At 34.1% G+C, this 18,105-nt stretch overlaps 1 protein-coding gene across 1 annotated transcript in view; it reads left to right on the forward strand.

Annotated features, from left to right (window-relative positions):
- Window positions 1-18,105, forward strand: part of MED14 (mediator complex subunit 14) — a 60,256-nt gene that overhangs the window by 34,339 nt on the left and 7,812 nt on the right. Inside the window, exons 17-27 of the mRNA XM_051985025.1 lie at window positions 5,772-5,932; window positions 6,049-6,195; window positions 6,287-6,378; window positions 8,259-8,411; window positions 8,757-9,026; window positions 10,916-11,062; window positions 14,136-14,247; window positions 14,808-14,939; window positions 16,313-16,495; window positions 16,865-17,100; window positions 17,862-18,041. Of these exons, the coding sequence (XP_051840985.1) occupies window positions 5,772-5,932; window positions 6,049-6,195; window positions 6,287-6,378; window positions 8,259-8,411; window positions 8,757-9,026; window positions 10,916-11,062; window positions 14,136-14,247; window positions 14,808-14,939; window positions 16,313-16,495; window positions 16,865-17,100; window positions 17,862-18,041 (1,813 nt within the window). The remainder of the gene's footprint in view (window positions 1-5,771; window positions 5,933-6,048; window positions 6,196-6,286; window positions 6,379-8,258; window positions 8,412-8,756; window positions 9,027-10,915; window positions 11,063-14,135; window positions 14,248-14,807; window positions 14,940-16,312; window positions 16,496-16,864; window positions 17,101-17,861; window positions 18,042-18,105) is intronic.

Genomic DNA, 18,105 nt, shown 5'->3' on the forward strand with positions numbered 1-18,105 from the left:
ATATCCAAGTGTGGCTTCCATTTTAATGCTTTGCCATAGCTTTCAGATTTGTGAAGAGTTTTAAGTCAGTGGCTTTTTGAGATGCTTTCCAGTTGTAAACCTGTGATCACAGATGTTTTTGTAGGAGGTGTCAGGTGACCAGTTAGTGAAGACTTTGTAACTTTTTGGAATAGATTGTTTTTAAGCCAGTATGAGAATTTGAACAAATTAGAAAGGGAACATGAAGGATATGTGAAGAAGTAGTCTTTATGGAATGAACAAAAGCACAGTGGTTAGGAAGGGCAGGGCATATATACACAATTTTGTTAGGTTATGGGATACATGGAAATGTTTCATATTGTGAATTGGAACTTGAAAGTTATAAGGCTGACTCTGGAAGGATTTGAATGCTAACCTAAGTAGTTTGATCTTTACTTGACAGGCAATAAAGAGCCAATAAAGGATTTTTTTTTAAAGTTTATTGTTTTTACTTAAATTAATAAGTATTTTATAAAATTAATCTGATCCACTTCTTACCAGCTATGTTGACCAAATAAATTATATAAAAAGAAAGAAAACGAAAGCCCTAAGTACGTAGATAAATGGTCCAACAAAACAAATTCTCACATCAGCCATGATCTATCCTCTCTGTGGTTTTCATCCTCCCTCTGTAAGGAGGTGTGTATAAGTGTTTCCATCTTCATTCTTTTAGATTTAACTTAGCATTTTGGTGATTTTGGTGGTCTTCCAAGGTTATTTTTCTCTAAGATGTTATCATTGTTTAGATTTTTCTATTCATTTCTCTGTATCAGTTCATGGCAGTCATCCCATCTTTCTCTGGAGCTACTCTGTTTCATTTTTTCTTATAGCAAAATTACATTCCATTATACTCACCACAATTTCTTTAGTCATACCCCAAAAGGTAGATATCTTATATCCCTTAGTTTCCAATTTTTGGTTACCTTGAAAAGAGCTGTTGTAGACAAATTTATTGGTTCTTCTTTCTTTGGAATATTGGTCTAATAGTAGTATAACTGAATCAAAGAGTATGCTCAGTTTGACAATTTTTTAAGACATAATAGTTCCAAATGACTGGAACCTAGTCACAAATCCACCAGCAAAATAGTTAGAGATTTTTCTTACAGCTCCTCCAACAATTATCATTTTCTTTTTTCGTCATCTTTAATAGTCTGATAGATAAGGGAGGAGGACCTCAGAGTTGCTTTCATTGCTGTAATTTTTAATGATTTTTAGAGCATCTATTATTTATAAGATTTTTGATAGCTTTGATTTCTCCTTTTTAAAACTGTCTGTTCACATCCTTTGATCATTTTTAAGATTGAGTAGTTAAATAATAAGTGGATAGAGCACTGATCCCAGAGTCAGGAAGACCTGAATGCAAATGGCAGAATTACATGTGTAATGTTGGACAAGTCATTGTGTGAGCCCTGAGGCAAACCCTAGTTTTGTCATCTGTAAGATGAGAATAATAGTACCTTTAGTCCAGGATTATTGTGAGAATGAAACAAGATAATACCTGTTAATCACTTTGTAACTCTTAAAAGCATTATGTAAATGCTAGCCATTACTATTATATTTGTCAATTTGGGGATGGTTCTTAATCTTATAATTTTGAATCAATTTTATCAATATTTATCTTGGATATGAGACCTTTATCAAAGAAATTTGCTCTAAGAATTTTTCCCCCTTGTCTCTCTTCTAACTTTTAAATTTGTGTAGTGTTGTCTCTATCACTTATTTAGGCACAGAGTCATCCCCATTCATAGATACAAAAATAATTTCTTTATATACAGACATACTTTATATGTTGCAACTCTGCTTAAGCTATTATTTTACTTAATATTTAAGTTTTCTCTCTAGGGTATACTCTAAGTATATTTTAATATCTTCAAAAAAGTGATTTTACTTCCTCTTTCTTATGCTTATTTATTCTACTTTTAAAATAATGATAAAAGACGGCCTTTCTATATTACTTTTAAGGTTTGCAAAAAGTCTTAAAGTATCTCATTTCATCTTCAAAATAACCTGAACAGATGGGTGCAATTGTCAGCATTTTACAAATGAAGAAACTAAGGCAAAAAGGCTAGGTGGGACTTGCGCAGGTTCACATAGCTAATAAGTATCTGCAACAGAATCTGGGCTTAGTTCTTCCAGAATGTAGCTCTGATCCTCTGTCCACTCTGCCATCTAGATGCCTTTTTTAAAAGCTAATCTTTTCTTGGTTTATTGTTATAATTAACATTTCTAGCAGTGTTAAATGGCAATGATGATCATAGATATCTGAAAGTATTTTACCATAATGAAGATACAGCATTATTTTTGCATGCTGAAAATTAATCTGATATTGGTATAAGGGATTGTGGAGGAGAAAAATTAGAGGCACAAGGAGTTCTGTTAGTGGTTATTACATTTGTGTAGTTTCTTTGAGTAGAAGGTGGCTGTAGAAATTGAAAAGAAGGCTACATAAAGGAAACATCATTGACTGTATCAGTAAAATCTGATAACTTTATGATTTGAGAAGACAGGTAAAGGGGAAAAGTGAAAAGTTTATTCCACTCTAATTTATAAGAAATCAAGCCATTCTCCTAGGATCACAAGAACTCAGAGTTGGAATGGACCTCAAAAACCAACTAGTCCAAATTCTTGTATCTAAGAACTCTTTCTATCCTCTCCTTATAAGGCATCTGGCCTCTATTTAATGGACACATGGAAAAGTTCTAGTTCCTCATGTTACCCAAATTTAGGAAGTATTTGTATAGTACTTCATGTTTTCCAAAATTGTTATTTTCATTTAAAATTTTGTTCTAAAATACAGAAACATTTTTTCTTCAGACACTGCTTTCTAATAGAAAAGAAAACATATAAATAGAGAATACATGGAAGCAGTTGTCCTAATATAATGTGTGCATAGTTTTCAGTTACATATTTAGTAGTTAACAAATCAGGGTTGAGCCTTCAAAATTATTGCTACTGGCTTATTGGTTCTAAAAGAAATGGCTGTTTAACAGATTAACTAATGTATTATTCAGGAAACCTAGAAAGACTTTTATGACTCAATGTAGTAAAGTGAGCAAAACCAGGAGAAAAAATTTATACAATAACATACTGTAGAGACAAACAATTTTAAAAGACTTCCTAATTAACCCAATGAGCAACCATGATTCCAGAGGACCCCATAATGAAACATGTTCTCCACTTCCTGATGTATAGGTGGGGGGCGGGGAAAGGTGCATATTGAGATGTATATTTTTGGACATTGCCAATTTGGCTGTGTTTTTGTTTGTGCATATTTGTTGGCAATGATTTGGGGAAAAAAGAATGAAGGAGAGAGGACAAATTTGTTAACTGATTAAAAAAAATTAAAAGGAAAAAAGAAAAAACCTTACCATTTGAGGGGAGGATGAATTTTGAAGTGGAAACTTGAGATAGGGAGAACAATCAGAAGGTAGTTACCATCAAGGAAAGAGGAGATGAGAAGCTCCACCTTGATTCAGTAGTTGGTTAGATATGTGGGGTGAGTCACCTCAGTGGAATTCATGTGTGAGTAACTGGGAGGATGCTAGTACCCTAGACAATAATAGGAAAATGAAGGAAAAAGGATTGAGGTAAAGGTAGGGAATTTTGTTTTAAATATGTTGAGCATAAAATGTCTCATCATATATTTTGAAATGTCTAAAAAGGCAGTTCTAGATACAAGACTAGCTTAGGAGATATATTAGGAATGATTGTGATATGCTTTGGGAACTGTGTGTATAGCAATGACAACCTCCTGGGAACTGATGAACCAAACAAGATAGTATAGAGGGAGAATGGAGCCCAAGACATGGTGAGTAAGCTTAATCTGAATGGAGAACTATTAAAGGAGACTAAGAAGAAGTAGTCACTCCAGCTAGAAGAGGACCAGGAGAGAAAGTTAGGGAAATTTATAAGGTAGAGAGGATTCAGGAGAGTTCTTCAAGACACCAGGCTGATAGAGTAAGTTGTCACGGAAGACACTAGAGGGAAGCTAAGTAGTACCATAGTGCACATAGAACTAGCCCTGGAGTCAGGGAGATTCATCTACCTTCTGACCTCAGATACTTGCTAAGCCATGTGATCTTGGGCAAGTCACTTTACCCTATTAGCTTCATTGTATTCATTTGTAAAATAAGCTGGAGAAGGAAATGGCAAACTTCTCTAGTATCTCTGCCAAGAAAACCCCAACAGGGATCACAGAGAATCAGATATGACTGAAAGTGACTTTAACAACAACAGAAAATGCTAAACCCTAAAAAGATCCTTAGAAAACAACTAGTTGAGGGGTTTTAAACTTTATATTTGGTAGTCTGATGGACTACTCAGAATAATGTTTTTAAATGCATAAATTAATAAGAGAATCAATATTGAAAAATAGTTATCAAAATATAGAAAAAAGAAATTTAGAGAGCTAACATTAATTAACTTTTAGTTGTATTTCCATCCAATCTTGTCCCTTATTTTTCTCATGAGGAATCTGAAACTAAGAGAGGTAGAAATAGTTGTCCATTCACTAATGCATTGTTGGTGGAGTTGTGAACGAATCCAACCATTCTGGAGAGCAATCTGGAATTATGCCCAAAAAATTATCAAATTGTGCATACCCTTTGATCCAGCAGTGTTTCTATTGGGCTTATATCCCAAAGAAATACTAAAGAAGGGAAAGGGACCTGTATGTGCCAAAATGTTTGTAGCAGCCCTGTTTGTAGTGGCTAGAAACTGGAAAATGAATGGATGCCCATCAATTGGAGAATGGCTGGGTAAATTATGAATGTTATGGAATATTATTGTTCTGTAAGAAATGACCAGCAGGATGAATACAGAGAGGACTGGCGAGACTTACATGAACTGATGCTAAGTGAAATGAGCAGAACCAGGAGATAATTATACACCTCGACAACGATATTGTATGAGGACATATTTTGATGGAAGTGGATTTCTTTGACAAAGAGACCTGAGTTTCAATTGATAAATGACGGACAAAAGCAGCTACACCCAAAGAAAGAACACTGGGAAACGAATGTGAACTATCTGCATTTTTGTTTTTCTTCCCGGGTTATTTATACCTTCTGAATCCAATTCTCCCTATGCAACAAGAGAACTGTTCAGTTCTGCAAACATATATTGTATCTAGGATATACTGCAACATATCCAACATATAAAGGACTGCTTGCCATCTAGGGGAGGGGGCGGAGGGAGGGAGGGAGGGAAAAAAAAAATCGGAACAGAAATGAGTGTCAATATAAAGTAATTATTAAATAAAAATTAAATTAAAAAAAAAAAAAGAAATAGTTGTCCATTAGCATTAGATAAGAAGCAGGATAGTGCTTTGAATCCAAATCTATAGATTTTCCATTTGGTCATGTTTCCCTGTGCTCTGATTTTTTATGATGACTACATAATCAAAATTTGTTTTTGTAAGTAATTTTTAAAATGTCCTTGTATTGCAGTCACTCTCAGCATTCACTACTGAGCAATTTTTTTAGATGTGCTTATTGGAAAGTATTTCCTGATCAGTCACTTTTTTCATTGGAATGAATCTTATACCATATTAGATTACTGACTAGGATTAGTGTCTCTTTGCAAAATTTGACCTTATACTTTTTTTTTTTACTAATAGCATTTTTTTTGTAGCAAGTTACTTTTAGTGCTGTTACAACTGAAGCTTGTTTCCAACCTAGTTAAATGTGAACATTTTGCTATTGTGTGTATTTAATGTAAATACATATTTTATATGTAATTTTTTTCATTATCAGAATACCTCCATGTAAAGGCACAAGTGAAGAAACCCAGAAGGCACTAGATCGTGCTCTTCTCGATTGCACTTTCCGGTTGCAAGGTAGAAACAACCGTACATGGGTGGCAGAATTAGTGTTTGCAAATTGTCCACTTAGTAGCACTTCTACCAGAGAACAAGGTGGGGTATTCTATATACTTTGTATGAATTTTAACAAATTTATCAATTTTCATTTACCAGTTATCAACAGTTGTTGTTGTTGTTGTTGTTGTTGTTTTTTGCTCTTAATACCTCAGGACCAACAAGGCATGTTTACTTGACATATGAAAATTTATTGTCTGAACCTGTTGGTGGTCGGAAAGTTGTTGAGATGTTTCTTAATGACTGGAATAGTATTGCACAGTTATATGAATGTGTATTAGAGTTTGCACGGTCTCTACCAGGTAAGTGTGATTTTTCTGATTCTTTTTAGCTTATTCTTATTTTTGTGTATATCATAACCTTATTTCCTTTTCTCTTTTATCTTTCCACTAGATATACCTGCTCATCTAAATATTTTCTCAGAAGTTCGTGTCTATAATTATCGCAAGCTTATTTTGTGTTATGGCACCACCAAGGGAAGCTCAGTAAGTGATTTAAGTCCTTATTATGGTAGCTGTGGATTTTTAAATGAGTTCAGAAAGTTGGAAATCTGAAGTTTCTTTCTTATGGTAGGAGTACAAATATAAGGAAGACTTTTGAGACTTAGTCTTAGGACTTAACCTCCTGGGAACTTAATTTTTTCTTCTTTGGAATGAGAGCCCTATTAGATGGCCCTTTGATACCTCTTGCATCTCTAGAACTATGCCTATGATCCAGAGGCTTTTTTAGATTTCAAAATCATTTACTTATAAAGGATAAAAAGCTTTTATTAAATAATATTTCATAAGGCATAAAGTGCTATTATTTTGAATATTTTTTTACCTAAGTAGTGCCAAAAATAAATTTTCCTTAGCTTTTTAATTTAAAATATTTCTCAATACAGTACATCACTGAATAGTGTAGGGCAAGATTTCATTATATTTCCTTAAGAAGTTTTATGGATCCTCTCACCAAGTAGTTCTGATAATAATAAATATTATTGTTGTTATTATTATTATTATGAATGCCTGGTGCTTTAAGATTTACCAAGTGCTAAAAGAAATTGTATCTTCAAATTTAGGACTTTGGGAGGTTAAGTACTGTCTTCATCTTTATTTTTAAAGTAACTGAAACTCAGAGACACTGAATGACTTTGCCAAAGTCATACAGCTATTATGTATAGGAAGCAGGATTTGAATTTCATTCTGTCCTGACTCTTAAGCCCTGCACTCTTTCTGTACTACATTATTTTTCAGTTCTGCTTTTTACTGAGACACAATTAAATTCATTGGGCAGAGGGAATAGTTTTATGTTCTTAATTGTATAATACATCCTTTCCAATGAGTATCTATAATTTTAGGGACTTTTCTGTTTACCTTTTGACTTAATGCAATTTTTATTTTTACAGTGATTAGTGACCCTCTTAATTCAGGAAGCAGGAAGACTTATAGTTTTAAAGTGACCACTATAGAGGAAGTTTGAGTACTTTATAGTTATAAACAGCCTATAAATATAAAAAATGGTGGGGTTTGGTTTTATTTTGAAAATTCTGACCCTAAACAAATTTGATGAAATCTTAGAATTGATGAAAACACTGCTGCTTTTTTAACTAAGGGGCACTTTGGGGCAGCTAAATGGCACAGTGGATAGAGCAACAGTCCTGAAGTCAAAAGGACCTGAATTCAATTCTGGTCTCAGACACTTGACACTTCGTAGTGGTGTGACCCTGGGCAAGTCACTTAACCCAATTGCCTCGGGAAGGGGGGAAGTGGAAACTTAGGGGTCACTTTGATGTCACTTAAAATTTTTTTTTTATCTTTTTCCATACATAAATTTAAAGCTAGATATCTTTACACTAACATTCAGTGGCTTTCATGATGGTCTTTCTAACAATGAAAGAATAGATTTTGAGATATTTAAGGATATAATATTAACTGGATAAGCATGTCTTATGGTATAATCAATAACTCCCTTTGTTTAAGTGCTCTCTGGTATTGTAGAATAAGAATCAAAAGATTGTTTCATTTCAGAAAAGAAACTGGATAAATTCAAATACTGTTTTAGGCATTATATTGGATTGGAAATTTGTGCATTCTGACCTCTGTAGTAATTTTTTTATCAGCTAAATTTTACTGTTTGAGAAACTGATTTATTAATTCTTTACCAACTGTTCTGTCCTGACTTAAAAAGCAAAGAGCTTAAGCTCACCTATATTAGTATCTTCCTTAGTTTTTTAACTGAGAACTTAACTCAGCATAAGAAAACTTTGACTTTCACATACAGATCTTAGATTTTCTACATTTCTCTTTCTTTGTTGGGGTTTTTCTTTAGCCTAATCTAAATTAGCACTTCTTAAGTTCTGAAGTTTGTGTTCTTTGTTACTTAGATTAGCATTCAGTGGAACTCTTCGCATCAGAAATTTAATATTTCATTGGGAACCGTTGGTCCAAACTCAGGTTGCAGTAACTGTCACAATACTATCCTCCATCAGCTCCAGGAGATGTTCAACAAAACCCCAAATGTGGTCCAGTTATTACAGGTAACCAGTATAAGTTCCTGGGATTTAATTAAAGTCAGAGTTGTATGCAAAAGTTATTCATAAGTTGAGAAAGGAATACATTTGTCACTTGGGGTCTTTTTGAGAACTTTTAAAATTTTAAAACAGCACAGGTGTTTAATTTGTTTGATGTCTCATTGTATTAGATATTGTCAAAGGGGAATTTTGATGGGTAGCATCAAAAGGGCCTTAGAAATAGTGCTTCCAGTTTCTTCATAGAATGAAATCTGAAGGTAACAGTTGCTAAACACTGAATGCTGGCATATGTATTAATGATCATTTAACTTTTCTCAATGTGTATGTGTGTGTTTTTTTTTTCTTATATAGGTACTTTTTGATACCCAAGCTCCACTAAATGCCATCAATAAGCTCCCCACTGTGCCAATGTTAGGCCTGACGCAACGAACTAATACTGCCTACCAGTGCTTCTCAATTCTGCCTCAATCATCTACTCATATCAGGCTGGCTTTTAGGAATATGTATTGTATTGATATATACTGCCGGAGTAGGGGCGTTGTAGCAATACGTGATGGAGCCTACAGTCTTTTTGACAACAGTAAAATAGTTGAAGGTTTTTATCCGGCACCAGGACTGAAGGTAATAGTCTTAAGTATTATAGCAATATTAAATATGTGAGGAAACATTAAAGTGTACCCTGAAATATTCCTTTGCAGAGGAAAATCATTTAAGTTTTTTTTTAATGGAAAAAATTAGTCCATCTGTTTCATCTACTCTGAATTCATTCTAAAAACATAGATTATGGGAATTTTGTTAAATTACATGTGTCTGCTTGGATTTTGTGGCAAACTTTGTCTTTTAGAAATACTTTCTTTTTTTAAAATGAGATGACCAAAAATGATATGTCCTTAGTTTCTCTTCCATCTGATTAGGAAATGACATTGAAAAGAATGGTACTACCCATTAGAATACTTCAGAAGGCATTAAAGCCAGGAAAGTAGATTTTATTTAGTAGGGTTTAATTCAATTCAGCAAGTCTTTAATTAAGTATTTATTATGTGCTAATTGTAGTGTTCCAGTGCAACCTGACATAATGAATAGAGGGCTAGCCTTAGAGCCAGGAAGATCTAGATTTTCTAATTGTACCTCTGACATCCACTAGCTGTGTGACTGAACAAGTCACTTAACTTTCAGTGCTTTTCAATAACTAAAACTGTAATGTTTAAGAGAAAAAAAACAGTCTGCATTGGTAAAGGGGGTTCCTTCATTTTGGAACTCCCTATATCTTTGAAGTCATGAGTCAAACCCTGTCTCTGTCCTGTTTATTAGGTATTAGGGCTACAAAGACAAAAAAATTAGTTCCTGCCATCAAGGAAATTTACTTTCTCCTGGACAAAGTTTATTGAAACTCATTTTTGTCCTATTTGAATCCTCATCCCTCTTGGGGCATCAGAAAAGCTGCTACAAACCTTGGAAGTTATGCCCAGTGTAGTCTGCAGTCAGGAAAACTTTTCCATTTCCTGGTTCTTATCAGGCCAATATGATAGGAAAAGAAGAGCAGGAACTTAGTATTTAACTGTGACGTCCATGCTAGCACCCCAGATACCTCCAGAATCAGCCAGAATCAGGATAACAAAAGCCCTTAGTCTTTATTCTTGGTCTTTAGGGATAGAAGTGAACAGGATGGATCTACCACTAAAGTGACCCTGGCTAGTCTTACTCCACCTCCTAATCCCTCCTACAATCCTCTGTATACACCAATCATTGAGCCAGCACAGGATAGTGGGAAGGACCATTTTCCAAGCACATGCCCATAGAGTATTGTCCAATCAGTAATTAGCCCTAAGTGCTTGAACTGACCTCAGTGCAAGACTCAAGAGTTTCAGCTTTCTACACTTACCAATGGTGTTCCACTCTCCCTCTGTTGTATACTTCCAATTTTAAAAAAGAAAGAATTTTTAAAGTTGCTCAAAAGTTCGGATAAGGGCTAGAAGGGTTTTTAAAGATCATTTAATCCAACCATTTTACAGATTAGTCAATTTAGGCCTAGCTAAACCCCAGCCTAGGGTATACTTAGAGCTGTTATGTGACCTGCCCATTAATTATTAGCTTAATTAGTAGCAAATGATTTGTGGACTAGGCCTAAGAGTTTTTCATGTCTTAATACTTCAATACTTAAATTGTCAAAATAATTGTTTTCATTTCTGAGCAAGAGTGAAAACATTTGTGTGATTGTACTATAACCAAGAGTGAAAACATTTGTCTGATTGTACTAACATACACTTAAAAGCTTTCTAATCAGAATGCTTTTTGGTGATCATGTGACAAGGTACTTATTCTTTAGATTTTGACTTTTGCCACCAATCTTGAGAGTATCTGTTTTAGGGTGTGAATTTGATGTAAGAAAGGTTTCTCTTTTGGGGCCATGAGATCTCTGTTGGCTGATTTTTAGATATTTTTTGAATAAATTAAAAACATTTTAAATAGTGCATTCATCCTATAAACAATGTATTTCTATGTATCTACAGACATTCCTGAACATGTTTGTTGATAGCAACCAAGATGCTCGAAGACGATCTGTAAATGAAGATGACAACCCCCCATCTCCAATAGGGGGTGATATGATGGATTCTTTAATATCACAGCTACAGCCCCAAGCACCCCCTCAACAACAGGTAAGTATGCTAACAGCTTAAGAATGTATCATATATATATAATCTATTTTTTCCCTTAAACCTATCTTATTTGAATAGAAACTTAAATGCATCATGTGATATTAAAACTTTACCAAAAAAAAAAAGCTGTCACCTTGTATGTAAATGACAAGTTCTAAATCAGTATATCAGTTTAAAATTTTTCCTCCCATCAGAAGTTTATTTCAGGTATACAGGTGACTTTATAGTATAGTATTTTCTCCTTGTAGATCCCACAGGCAGGATAACTAATTTTTATGTCTGGTCAAAAAATCTTGACCTTATTGCAGAATCAGAAATCAAATGCCCAGTCATCTTATCAGAAGAGAAACTGTGCTTGACAGGTACAATTCATAGAGGATCCCTCAGTTTTCAGGTGCTCCTATTATGGTATATCCAGGCATTGGTTACCTAGTCCTTCCTATTCTTCTCACCCTAAGTTGAAGACAACTCAAAGGACAAGTGTTTTCTTACACTTACATAGAACAGGGAGCTCTGTGGAGGAGTTTCAGAAAGTTTCTAGTAATAAAACATGATCTAAGATGCTGGAAGGGCCCTAGAAGCACGAGATTATTGCTGACTTAGCTGGGTCCTACTGGGTGCCCACATTGCATTATCTGTAATTAAATAATGGACCTAGATATCACGCCCTTTTTCCATTTATGATGTTGGGCAAGGCACATCTCTATCTCAATATTTCTGCTTCTAAAGTGGTGGTACTAGATGGACCTCTAAAGTTCTTTGGAGCTCTATATCATATGATCTCATATGAATAGCAGACCCCCACATCATAATGCGGCCTTTTGAAGTTTTCAGAGCACGTAAGCAATTTGATCGACAAAAACCTCGAGAGGTAGATATTATTTTTATATCTGTTTCACAACTAAGCAAACTGAAGCAGGCAAAAGCTGGAGTTTAACTTGGGTCTTCCTGACTCCAGACCCATTGTACTATATCCTACACTACCAGTGTTCTCCTGTGGTTAAATTATAACATGCTTCATTCAGTGAGCTAAAAATATTTAAAACCAATGAACTTTAAGCTGGTTGTCCTTAGTCGACCTAATCTTGATTAGAAATTGATATATGTCTTCCTGCTGGTTACCCTGGTTTCTTTTATTCCTACACACTTTCCTGAAGAGTCTTCTTAAATTTTGTTGAATTCTTACATGAATATTATCTTCAGTCCCAATAGGAAGCCGGACATTTCTCTTATGAGCATGTCAGTTAATAAATATAATAATAAATATTTATTAAGTGCCTCCTCTATGCCAGGCATTGTGCTAAGTACTAGAATTACAAAGAAAGGGAAAATCCTTCATTCCCAAGTTGTCTAATGGGGGAAATGACATGCAAATAAATGAACAAACAGGCTATATACACTACAAGTTAAAAATAATCAACACAGGAAGTCATTTAGAAATAAGAAAAGCTTTTCTGTAGAAGATGGAATTTTTGTTGGAACTTGAAGAAGACCAAAAAGTAGAAAGTTAGAGCAGAAGCATTTTAAACATGAGGGATAGATATTGAAAATGCTGAGTCCAAAAAAAAAAAAAAAAAAAAAAAGTTTTGGTCAAGGAACAGCAGGGAGGCCAGTGTCCCTGGATCACAGAGGACTATAGGAAGTAGCTATGACCTAGGAGAGAATGATGTCACAAAAATCTAGTGAGAAAAGATTAATATAGTAAAGAGAAGAAGATGATTGACAGTCTCAAAAGAGTCACAGAAGTCAGGAAATCTAAACATTGACAAAAGTCCATTAGAATTGGTGATTTTTGAGAGAATAGTTTAATGATGAAATCAGAAGTCAGATTAGAGAATGTTAAAAAGAGAATAAGGAAAAATTGTAAACCTCTTTCTCATAGTATTTAGCCACAAAAGGAAGAAGAGACGTAGTGGCCATCAAGGATGGGTGGATTTATAAGGATTTTTTGAGAATAGATAGACATAATATGTCTACCAGAGAAGATGGGAAAGAATGAGACCAGGTAACGCATGTGGAAAAATTCATCTTGGTATGAAGGGCCACCTCTTCATGGGTACAGATGAAGATGATATTGGCAAAGGGTCTTTGAGTAACATGAGATAAAGAGGAAGAGAAAAGAGAAGAGTTCTCAGCAAATGGCCTCATATTTTTTATTAAAATAGGCAAAGTTCCCAACTGAAAAGGTGAGGGAAATGGAAACCAAGGATTGAGGGGCAATGAAAACATTTGGAAGAGCTGCTGTGCTAAATGGGATATGAATTAATTAGCCTAGCAGCAATAAAAACTTAGTTGAGGTTATATAAAAGAATTTTATATTAGACCCAGTTGTGATTTTCTCCAACAGCATAGGAGTGAAGGCAGGAAGTAATGGAAGTGGCTGAGACTTGACAGAGCAGGAACAGTAATATCAAAAATCAGTCCTTTGAAGAAGATAGCATAGAATTGAACTAGTTCACTAAGGGCCAACATGGGAAAGAAAGAAAATATTAACTAGTACACCAGCAAAGAATTCACAGGAGTATAATTACTGGATAGTTGCCACATAATTTGATTCATTTACTTCTGTGGAAAAGTCACAAGTTCAGATCCTAGACTTATTCTATAAAATAACAATTACTTTTTTTTTTTTTTTTTTTTAAGAAAAGGAACCAGAGGGAGTTAGTAGTTTCAGGCCAGAGCATTAGATGTTTGAGGAATAGAGGGTTTTAAAAAAATGCTATGGGAATGTGTTAAATTATCTTAATTTGAAGTAGCATTGTTAAGTGGTTCAAGAATTAGGTTGGAAAGGGGTGTGGGAGGTGGGGAAGTCTCTGTTGTACTTGGGATGATAGGCATTATAACCATATAAGACTCAAATTTTTAAAAATAGACTTCATAATAATGATGTGTAGGAGGACTATCCTTTCCTCCCATTTAATAAGGAAGATGTTTGGTTTTTTTTTTTAATAGTTTGAAAGCTTTTTACAAATCTGAAAGAAAATTTTTGAGTACTTATTCATTTGGAGTTAATGTTAACTAATTGTATTATTTCATATCGTGTGTGTTTTCACTTTTATTTTTAAACTTTTAGCCATTTCCAAAGCAACCAGGGTCATCAGGAGCTTATCCTCTTACTTCACCACCCACATCTTATCATAATACCGTCAATCAGTCTCCTTCTATGATGCACACACAGTCGCCAGGTAAAATATCACTCATTGTATTGTTATGTTTAGCCTTCAAGTAACATTAGAAGCAATCAATATATTGGTAAGCAATAAACTAGATTTTGATGTTATTTGCCCTAGTCATGTAAAGGTTACTTTTCATCCAATGTTTTCTTCCTGCTGATTTATCTGCTCTCTTTCTCTGCATCTTTATTAAACTCTATTGCTTATTTCTTTATTATGTGAATATTTAAAATTATATATAATGATCTTCCACAAACTCATTTGTGACAGTTAATCTTCTCTACCAAGTTGAAAGGCATCAGATTCTAGCCCAGCAGTGGACAGGTAGCCAAACAACCAGTTTGGGATGACGGTTTTTTTTTTTTGTTTGTTTTGTTTTTTCATCAGAAAGCTGGCTATGAAGGATGGTTTTGTTTTTTTTTTTTCCCCTTACCATAGACATTGAGTAATCTGTTTCACAATCTAGATCTGTGGAGCAAGTAGCTATATTGATACAATGATACATTTCTTTAATTATTGAAATATGTACAGTATAATGAAAACTGCTCAATGATTACATCTCCCTTGGTTAGGAAATCTGCATGCTGCCAGTTCACCTAGTGGTGCTTTGAGAGCTCCATCACCAGCATCATTCGTTCCAACTCCTCCCCCTTCCTCACATGGAATCTCTATAGGACCAGGGGCCAGCTTTGCCAGTCCACATGGTAAGTTCTCATATTGAAATCAATAATAAGACTGAAAGATTTTTCTGAAGGAAAACATTTTGGAAATTTATGGAATATTTGTAAGAGACAGTTTCTGGTTCCTTTTTAAAAAATGTCTTTTATTTAAGAATATGTACAAAAATATTTATAAACTCAGCCAATGTATGCATTTGTTTTGTTTGATCATTTATTTGTAACAAAGGAGGGCTTGTATTTTGTGGTGAAGAGTTGTAGGAAAGGTTAATGACAGTGATACCCAAAAAAAAGAAAATATAAAGAGCAAACATAAAACATTTATAAAATATGCAGAAGAGAGTCAAAGGAAATTGAGGAGACAGACTTGTAGTGCAGAATTGGTACTTCCATGTTTAATTTATACTTTTGAAAAATAAAAATGTATAGTTTATTTCAGATCTGTGGTTTCACAGAAGCCTTTTTTTCCATTTCTTAAGGAAATGTTCATATTTGTTGGTGTTTGTCAAGTTCATAATAAGAAAAAGTTACAAAAGTATCGAGAAAGAAATGATTAAATAAATCCATGTCCTAAAAAAGATGTTGGCTTTCACAGCATCATAAATCTAAATCACATTAGCAAATTGAATATTTGTCAAATGAAGAAAATCTTAATCATCCTTTTTTCAGCTTTGTCAGCCTTACCTTGGAATAATAAAACATATCCAAGACAGATAGGTCATGAATATATGCCTTAATGGAGGCTTAATTTTAGTTGATTAGTCATCATTTATTGAGCACTTGCTATATGTACAATATGCACTTGTGGAAAAAGAACTGAGCAGAGAATCTGAAGACGTGGACTCTAGTCTCAGTCTTCTCATTTCTTTGCTATGTAACTTTGAACAAGTCATTTAGATTCAACTTTGGCCAATCTTGGTTGTATGGATCAAAAGACCTTTATCTGAAAGCACCTTATAAATGTACTAGGTGGTGTGGAGGATAGAAAAGAATGTAAAATGAAGTCCCTAGTTCCCTGGAGCCTTTGGATGCTCTTTGAGTCTAGTGAGTTAATTGGGTAAGGCATTGATACTATTGTATAAAGTATTTGTTTAGGTGACTTGTACCCTTTCTCAGTCTTTATGAAGGTGATGATATCAGATATTACTCCATCTGGTTAATTACACATTAGATTCTGAAGTAGCGGGCTAGGATATAGTCTTCAGTTAAAATGTCATTTTTAAAGGAAAAAAATCAAATTGGGTAGCATTAATATCTTTGCTCTGAAAAGAAACATTAAGATTTATTATTGTGTTGATCCAGGAATAGATTTCATTTTTAACCTTTTATTTGAACAGTTTCTCAGTATGATGGAAATAGTATATTGGAAATAAATAATGAAAATTTTGCAACTTATACAGGTACCATTGATCCTAGTTCACCGTATACTATGGTGTCACCAAGTGGAAGAGCAGGAAATTGGCCAGGGTCTCCTCAGTTGTCTGGTCCCTCACCAGCAACACGAATGCCTGGAATGTCACCAGCCAATCCATCTCTACATTCTCCTGTTCCAGATGTTTCTCATTCCCCTCGGGCTGGAACAAGTAAATCTCATAACCTTATTTTGTATAGATTAGCACCTTATGTTAATATTATTTTCTTTGCTCTCATAATAACCGAATATATTGTGTTTTCACATTTAAAAGAATTTAAATATAATGACATAAGGTCATTAATCTTGACCTATGTAGTAGCTTTTTTATAAAGGAGTTTTGGTTTTGGCGTGTTCTAACTTTTCAGATTTGCTGCCACATTGAGTCCTAATATAATGAATGCCTTGTGTACAGAATGGGTTATTCAATCAAAAAAAAACCCAGTTTTTTAAATAGCAAGGATTGTAAAGTTGAAAATAGAGAAAAATAAAATTGTCATTGAAAATTGAAATTAGCAAGTTTTTTTTCCCCAAAAAAAAGGTTCTCAAGCAATGCCAACCAACATGCCTCCACCTCGTAAACTACCTCAGCGCTCTTGGGCTGCATCCATACCTACCATCCTCACTCACAGTGCCTTGAATGTTTTACTTTTACCCTCTCCTACTCCGGGACTTGTACCTGGCTTGGCTGGTAGTTACCTTTGCTCTCCACTTGAGCGATTCCTTGGATCAGTTATTATGAGACGACATCTTCAAAGGATTATTCAACAAGAAACGGTATTTGATACCTTATATGTAATTTCACAAGTAAAAGGAATTATTCTAAATTATAGAATGTGGGTTTTTCCTTCTCATGACAGAATTAAAATGATTTCCCTAATCTTACTAAGCTAGTCAGACTCAAGCACTCATTCCTTAATATTAGCATTATAAATGGGTTTTATTTATGTTGTGATTTCTGATGTGATAGTGTTGTGCTTCAGCGTTTTATAGTTCCTCTGTGACAGATATCATCTTCAAGCTGAAGAAGTACTTAACTAGACTTCACTAGATTCTGCCATTAAGTCTGATTAAAACAAAGATATTTGCTTTTTTGAAGACTTTCAATATTCTAACAATCTATATATCTGATTTTAAAATCAAATAAGTAATGTCATCTAAAAGTGATAGTTCTTTTTACATGTCTAAACATGCTTGGGGAGTGATTATCAGGCACTTTTGATTGTAAAACTTTCAAATAATGCATGTAATTAACTTTATGTGACATTTGTGACTCAATCATCACAAATATTATTGTTTATTTAAGCTTCAAAGCAAATAAGCATGGTGAGTTTTAAAATAACTGTCATTTAATTGTAACTTTTTTAGTCATAACCATTCACATTTTTTAAATGTTTTATGAAAAATTAAGATGTTTAGACTTTTGGCTGTTTATCATTAAGTTTCTTATTTTGAATATAGTCAGTTGTCCCAATATAATTCACTTCTGTAGTCTCTTGAATATATTAATATTTGTGTAAATTGTTTTTGTTTTGTAGCTACAGCTAATAAACTCCAATGAACCTGGAGTAATAATGTTTAAGACTGATGCCCTTAAGTGCAGAGTTGCCCTCAGTCCCAAGACCAACCAGACTCTTCAGCTAAAAGTAACACCTGAAAATGCAGGACAATGGAAACCAGATGAACTTCAAGTTTTGGAGAAATTCTTTGAAACAAGGGTATATATTTAGTTTTAGTAAGTTAAACATTTCTAAAAATAAAATGTGAAGTCATGTTGGAAGG

Source organism: Antechinus flavipes, chromosome 3 (genome assembly GCF_016432865.1).
Source record: "Antechinus flavipes isolate AdamAnt ecotype Samford, QLD, Australia chromosome 3, AdamAnt_v2, whole genome shotgun sequence".
In the NCBI taxonomy this organism is placed as follows: Eukaryota; Metazoa; Chordata; class Mammalia; order Dasyuromorphia; family Dasyuridae; genus Antechinus; species Antechinus flavipes.